Source organism: Aegilops tauschii, chromosome 3 (genome assembly GCF_002575655.3).
Source record: "Aegilops tauschii subsp. strangulata cultivar AL8/78 chromosome 3, Aet v6.0, whole genome shotgun sequence".
NCBI classification, from domain to species: domain Eukaryota; kingdom Viridiplantae; phylum Streptophyta; class Magnoliopsida; order Poales; family Poaceae; genus Aegilops; species Aegilops tauschii.
In genome coordinates, this window is record NC_053037.3 from 576,710,499 (window position 1) to 576,718,464 (window position 7,966).

At 44.5% G+C, this 7,966-nt stretch overlaps 1 protein-coding gene across 1 annotated transcript; it reads left to right on the forward strand.

Moving 5' to 3' along the window:
• Window positions 1–2,226: 2,226 nt before the first annotated feature.
• LOC141020715 (uncharacterized) lies at window positions 2,227–7,463 on the forward strand. Its single transcript, XM_073495654.1, has 7 exons — window positions 2,227–2,523; window positions 2,584–3,324; window positions 4,608–5,166; window positions 5,230–5,293; window positions 5,381–5,439; window positions 5,530–5,679; window positions 6,838–7,463. Exons 1-7 carry the CDS (start codon window positions 2,227–2,229, stop codon window positions 7,461–7,463), a joined length of 2,496 nt encoding a protein of 831 aa, XP_073351755.1.
• Window positions 7,464–7,966: the final 503 nt, after the last annotated feature.

A 7,966-nucleotide genomic window follows, 5' to 3' on the forward strand; every position in this document is an offset into this window, starting at 1 on the left:
TTGAAGGACCTTGTCATTATTATTTCATTAATACACAAACAATAGGAACCATGCAGCTGCATGAATAATAGCTTCAGTTGTAGCAACTACTAACCAACCTTATTATGTTTCTTTGTTAGACTTGCCATATGAGACCATGATACGACCTACAACTCTGAATCAACCGATGCGACGACCAATCATAATTGAGAGACAGAGAGAATTGGTAATATTTTTTCACAAACAACATTCAGAAAGTAAGGCATAGCTCATAACCCACCTTACCAACATTGTCTTCTCTATATTTAGGTGGATCGTTGATCTCTTTGAATCACCATGGACAGGTCTCCGACCTAGAAAACAATGACTAGAGATCTCAACATGCATTTCAACCTATGAACAAGGGCACAATATTCTACCAAGTAAGATAAAATCAAAAGATAAAATGAGCAAAGCTAGAGGATTGACATACATCTCCAATGATGAGAATAATTCTGTAAAGCAAAAGAAAAGGAGAGCAAGGTATCAACAGACTCAGCCTGATGCCACATAAATTCACTTGTTCAATCCTCACCCGGACCAATCTTGAAATTAATTTCTTGTTGCACAAATATGAACAAAAGGAATCAAACATATAAAAGAATTATAGGGAATTAAGAGTCTATGACTGACACATAATCGTAGTGCTGATAGCAGAATGACCATTCTTTTTAAAGAATTTTAGTACCAAATATATTAAATGGAAACTTCTAACTTCTGAGAGAACAGTACTTATTTTCTCATAATGCTCAAGTACATCCTTGCCTTCTCATCTAGGAAATGAAAAGAAACAAAGAAAATTGAATTTTTTGGGATCATTTACATTGTAAACCAAAAATATAGTTTGCGTACAACTAACTTATCTATTTTTTATATATATTTAAATGTGTGTCTAGAAGACAATTAATTAAGCCTAACTGGTGGATAACATTTTTTACCAGCTAAGTGAACTCCGGGCCACTAGCCTCCAGCTCCGCAAATACTTCCATTGTCTTTCTAACGTCATTGTCTGCCCGATCTCAACTTATGTGTCGGCATAGGTTTCGACGTGTCCGCTTTGTGAACGACTGAATGGAACCCTCTCAATTGATCCGAAGAAACTGCCAATGATGTTGTACACCTTGTCCAAATTCACATTATTCTGCCTCGGGGGCTTCACCAGATCCTTCGTGTAAACACTAATGTACTGTTGAGGTAACTATTGTACTTTCTCACCCATTGTTAGTGACATGGAATGGGTGTGGTTCACACGATGCTCCGTGATAAACCACCCATTGTCTTCTGACCTTGACAATCGAATATAGCCGGACACTCACACCGCATGACTTGCTGTTCTGTACCCCCCCTCGCCCCTACCTGGTAAAAAAAATCAGAAAATAAATACCAACAAATCATCTTTGCATCTTCCGATGGAGGAATAATGTGCCTCTAGTATAGTCCACTAGGAATGCACGCGCAAACGACTTGCATCATCCTTTGTAGTTTGGATAACAGGTAATTACCTCTTCATCCATCCAGATCCAGGGCTTCAAGATTTACTTCCCCTGTTGATTCCACCGACTAGGCTCGCGTTGCTTCCTCTGCTCCTGGCGACAATAGGGGATCCGACTCCACCGGCCTCATGGGAATCTGATCGCTTCTCACGAGCGGCATCCTGTCGGGCCACAATCGCAAGCGGCACTGGTGGCTGCTTTAGGCTGTCGGCGAACTCTTCCCGCAAGGGGAACCCGCGTTCCGCAAAACACCGTCGTCGGTGCCGTCATATGAGGCCAATTTTTGTGTTTCGATCCTTTTCGTAAAGTTAAGCCAGATCTAACCCCGCTTCGTAAAAGTTAAGCCATATGAGTCTTTGGCGGTAGGACTTAACAGCACCATCACGCCTGTTTAGTATAAAAATGACCCTACCGCCATGGTCTTTGGCGGTAGGCAGTTATTCCCTGTTAGACTTAGAGATATATCTCTTGTAATCTCAAACTAACTCTATCTCTTCCTCTCCCGTAGCTCTTTCAAACTCCTATGTAACTACCGAATCCCAAAGTGATCGGTACAATCTTGTAATCCACGGCAGGGGCGTTTTCCTGCCTCGATTAATATATACACACGCAGCTCCCTTACGAGGGAGTAGGAACGCTTCCCATCTGACATGGTATCAGAGCCAACCTCTTCCCATAGATCTAGCCAGAAGCTTCTTCCTCAATCACCATCGCCATGTCGTCCACCTCAACCACCGTCGCCCTCAACCTTGGAGCTCCACCAACCGAGAAGCTCACCAAGACCAACTACATCCTGTGGAAGGCACAGGTCATGGCGGGCCTGCGAGGAGCGCAGGTCACCGGCCTCCTAGATGGAACAGACGCCGCGCCACCGAAGACGGTACAGCAGCAGCAGGCGGACAAAACTGTTGCCATGGCTCCAAATCCTCTGTATGCGCAGTGGATATCAAGAGATCAGCAAGTTCTTAGCCATCTCCTGAACTCTCTGTCAATGGAGATCCTCGCCCAAGTTGTGAGTAAAGAAACTACCTTTGATCTCTAGACTGCTATCACCACAATATTTGCCTCGCAGTCTCAATCCCGCATCACAAATTTGCGGATCGCCATCACCAATACGAAGAAGGGATCCATGTCCAGCTCAACCTACATCGCTCGGATGAAGAACCTGGGAGATGAACTGGCCGCAGCAGGAAGGCCAGTTTCGGATCCTGAGATGGTGGACTACGTCCTCGCCGGCCTCGACAGAGACTACGATCCTGTCGTGGCTGCCATCGGAGCAGTAAAGTCATCGATCTCTGTTGATGAACTGTTCGCCCAGATCGCAGCCTTCGACCAGCGCATGGAGATGCTTGGCGATGGCCCTGACGCCGGCTTCAAAACCTCTGCAAATATGGTGTACAGAGGGCGCGGGCGCGGCTCTGGCAGAGGATGCGGACGCAGCAACAACAGGGGACGCGGCCGAGGAAGGCGCTCTTCCCCAACTCCATCTGGCGGCAACAGCGGCGGCGGCGGCCGTGGTCGTCCACAACAGCAGCGTCAGCAACAAACCCGAGACTACCCGGAATGCCAGATATGTTACAAGCACCATCCAGGAGGTGCTCGTGATTGCTGGCACAGGTATGATGAAGATGAACAGGAGGAGAAGGGGGCCAACATGGTCATCGACTCCTATGGTGTCGACACAAATTGTTATGCGAATACCGGGGCTACAAACCACATCACGGGGGAGCTCGACAAGCTGACGATTCGAGACAAGTACCGTGGAGGTGACCAAGTGCACACCGCAAGTGGTTCTGGTATGGACATTACTCATGTTGGTAGTTCAATTGTTAAAACCCCCAATTTTTTTTTCATCTAAACAGAATTCTACATGTGCCCGAAACATCAAAAAGCTTGCTTTCTGTTCATAGATTTACCCTTGATAATCGTGTTCTCATTGAGTTCTACCCTTTCATTTTCTTGGTTAAGGACTTGGACACGAGGAGGGTACTTCTTAGGGGCAAGTGCGTGGGAGGTCTCTATCCAATCATATCTTCGTCAACGTCATCGAATAAACAAGCCTTTGTTGCTATCAAGCCTTCTTTAGCAAAGTGGCACAGTAGATTAGGCCATCCTTCATCAGTTATTGTTAAGCTTGTTCTTAGTAAAAATAAACTTCCCCATTGTCTTGAGTCTAGCATTGAGTCTGTTTGTGATCCTTGTCAGCAAGCTAAAAGTCATCAGCTACCATATCCTATTTCTACCAGCATTTCCTCTGCACCCTTACAACTTGTATTTTCAGATGTTTGGGGGCCAGCTCCTACTTCTGTTGGTAGACACTCATATTATGTAAGCTTCATGGATGACTATAGCAAATTTACTTGGATCTATCTCCTTAAGAAACGATCTGAAGTGTTTCAAGTTTTCAAGAACTTTCAAAATCTTGTTGAACAAAAACTAAACACAAAGATCATTGCTATGCAGACTGACTGGGGAGGTGAGTACAAAAAGCTCAACCTATTTTTTCAGGAACTTGGCATCTCACACCATGTTTCATGCCCCCATGCACACCAACAGAATGGTTCCGCTGAAAGGAAACACCGTCATGTTGTTGAAGTAGGGCTAGCTCTACTAGCAAATGCATCGATGCCATTAAAGTTCTGGGATGAAGCCTTCTTGACCGCCACATATCTCATAAACTTACTTCCTAGCAAGGTCATCAAATATGAGATCCCACTCACACATCTCTTTGGCATTACTCCTGATTATAAATCACTACGTGTATTCGGTTGTGCTTGCTGGCCCAACCTCCGTCCATATAATACACGCAAACTTGCGTTTCGTTCAAGGAAGTGTGTTTTCCTTGGGTATAGTCCCATTCATAAAGGAGTCAAATGCCTAGATGTTTCTACCGGTAGGGTATATATCTCTCGAGATGTTGTTTTTGATGAATCCGTATACCCTTTTGAGTCTCTTCATCCGAATGCCGGAGCACTCCTTAGAAAAGAAATTCTTCTCCTTCCACCCAATCTCCAAAACTTAGATCAAGGGGGCGACAATTGCACTAATCCAACTAATGATCCTACCAGTACTGGTGTTGCATCTTATCCTGTGCAGGGCTTTGCAGAAGACGCAGCAGAAATCGGTGCAGAAAATGATCCAAATTTTGATGAAAATGAGCCTATATTTCATGAGATAGAAGAAGACGAAGCTGGCGCTGAGCACGAGGAGGATCCGGAGTCACCTGGAACTCCTGTGCGTCAGCTCTCCTCGGATCGGGTGCGCGGATCAGCTCAGGATCGCGCACTGGAGAGATTCCGTCCGCGCCATTCAGGCATCGCCACGTCACCATGTGCCGGGTCCGCCTCGCGCCCCACGCGCGGGCCAGCGAAAGCGACAGCTGGAGAAACGGCGTTGCCCGGCTCGGGATCTCCGCTCCGCATGCACCAGCAGTTCGACGCGGGATCTTCTGTGGCTACCGAGTTGGACGATGCCACATCTTCGGCCACACAGCGCGCCGCTGAGGCTGATCCAGGATCTGCTGTGGAAAGTGCCTCCAGGATGCTGCCGGGATCTTCTGTAGCAGATTTGTCTTCACCATCTCCTGTGCAGAAGCCCACACGTCGCATGGCTCAACCACAACCTGCTTCACGTGTCACAACTCGACTACAAAAAGGTATAAGCAAACCGAAAAACAGAACTGATGGCACTATACGATATGGCATGTTGTGTGTTACAGGGGAACTGACAAGACTAGAGGATGCACTTGGGGATCCAAAGTGGAAAAATGCAATGGATGAAGAGTATTCGGCACTCATGAGAAACAAAACTTGGCACCTTGTGCCTGAGAAAAGAGGTAAAAATGTCATTGATTGTAAATGGGTTTACAGAATCAAGAAAAAGGCAGATGGTTTAATCGACAGGTATAAAGCACGTCTAGTTGCAAAAGGTTTTAAACAACGTTATGGTCTAGATTATGAAGATACTTTCAGTCCCGTTGTTAAAGCTGCAACTATTAGACTTGTATTAGCCATTGCAGTTTCCAGAGGATGGAGCTTGAGACATCTAGATGTTCAGAACGCGTTCTTGCATGATGTTCTGGAAGAGGAGGTTTACATAAGGCAACCACCTGGGTATGAAGACAAGAAAGTACCTCATCATGTGTGCAAGCTTGACAAGGCACTTTATGGTTTGAAACAAGCGCCAAGGGCATGGTATTCAAGACTAAGCTCTCAGTTAAGGCGTCTTGGTTTTGTTGCATCTAAGGCTGACACTTCACTATTCATCTACAACAAGGCAAACATAACTATATTTGTACTAGTATATGTTGATGATATCATAGTTGCAAGCTCATAGGGATGGCACCCGCAGGGTATGGGTACGGGTGGAGCTACCCCATACCCTTACCCGTCCGCCCTGATTTTACCCATCACCCATACCCGTCAAGGGTACAATTTTTTCCCATACCCGTCACCCGACAGGGTATATGGGTACCCGCGGGTAAAAATGCCCGCATTTAGAACACATCAATTGAGTAGAAAATAGTTGTAAAAAGCAACATATAATCATAAATTATTAATAGCAACACATTTTAAACAACAATGTACAACAACATATTCTCATAAACAAAAATACTTGCCTATAAAGTGACATATAAAAATGTTAAACAAGAGCACATAATCATAAATAACAACACATATGCATACACTTTAAGTTCACGAAATCATGATAAATTATAGAGATAATTTGAATACACATTAGAGTTTTTACCTAACGTGATTAGGAGGAGAAATAAATACATTGGGATATTAACGGTAACCCACCTGTCAACATTTTAGATGGTACATGGGTACGCGGGCATGGTTTATACGATCCCATACCGGTACCCTCTCTACCCGATGGGCATGATATTTTCCCATTTAAGTACCCATGGGTAATTTTTTATCCCATACCCTTACCCTAATAGGATTTTTACCCACAGGGTACACGGGTAATGGGTACCCATTGCCATCCCTAATTAGGAGGGGAAATAAATACATTGGGATATTAACGGTAACCCACCTGTCAACATTTTAGATGGTACATGGGTACGCGGGCATGGGTTATACGATCCCATACCCGTACCCTCTCTACCTGATGGGCATGATATTTTCCCATTTAAGTACCCATGGGTAATTTTTTATCCCATACCATTACCCTAATAGGATTTTTACCCATAGGGTACACGGGTAATGGGTACCCATTGCCATCCCTACAAGCTCGTCACAAAGTGCTACTAATGCTCTTCTGCATGATTTAAGTTCAGAGTTTGCTTTGAAGGATCTTGGTGATTTACACTTCTTCTTAGGCATCGAGGTAAAGAAGATTCAGGATGGCATAGTATTGAACCAAGAAAAATATGCCAATGAACTTCTAGTTCGCATGGGGATGAAAGATTGCAAGCCTTCACCCACACCATTACCCTCTTCAGAAAAACTTTCAGCTTTTGAAGGTCAACCACTCAAAGAAGAAGAGATCACAAAATACATGAGTGCAGTAGGAGCTCTACAGTACTTGACACTAACAAGGCCTGATATTTCCTTTGCTGTTAACAAGGTTTGTCAGTATCTTCATGCACCTACTATTGTACACTGGACAGCTGTTAAGAGAATTGTACGGTACATAAGATATACTGTGAGCTTAGGCCTTCAAGTTAAACGATCTAACTCCACTCTTGTTAGTGCCTTCTCTGATGCTGACTGGGCAGGATGCAGTGATGACAGGAAGTCAACTGGAGGATTTGCAGTGTTCTTTGGTTCTAATCTCATTTCTTGGAGTGCTAGAAAACAGGCCACAGTATCCAGGTCAAGTACTGAAGCTGAATACAAGTCACTAGCTAATGCTACTGCCGAGATCATTTGGGTTGAATCATTGTTAAATGAGTTGGGAATTAAGCAGCATATCGTCTGTCATGTTTATGGTGTGACAACTTAGGAGCCACATATCTTTCTGCAAATCCAGTGTTCCATGGCAGAACCAAGCATATAGAAATTGACTTTCACTTTGTAAGAGAAAGGGTTGCAGAAAAGAAGTTGGACATACGATTCATCCCTTCCAGAGATCAAGTTGCAGATGGATTCACTAAAGCTTTGCCAGTCAAGCCTTTCGAGGAATTCAAGAGGAATCTTAATATAGGATAGTTGAGATTAAGGGAGGGTATTAGACTTAGAGATATATCTCTTGTAATCTCAAACTAACTCTATCTCTTCCTCTCCCGTAGCTCTTTCAAACTCCCATGTAACTACCAAATCCCAAAGTGATCGGTACAATCTTGTAAGCCACGACAGGGGCGTTTTCCTGCCTCGATCAATATATACACACGCGGCTCCCTTACGAGGGAGTAGGAACGCTTCCCATGTGACATTTCCTACTGTCAAAGACTTTGGCGGTAGCTCTCCTTCGTCGCTGATGGCAAGTTCCTGTGTTGCATGCAGTAC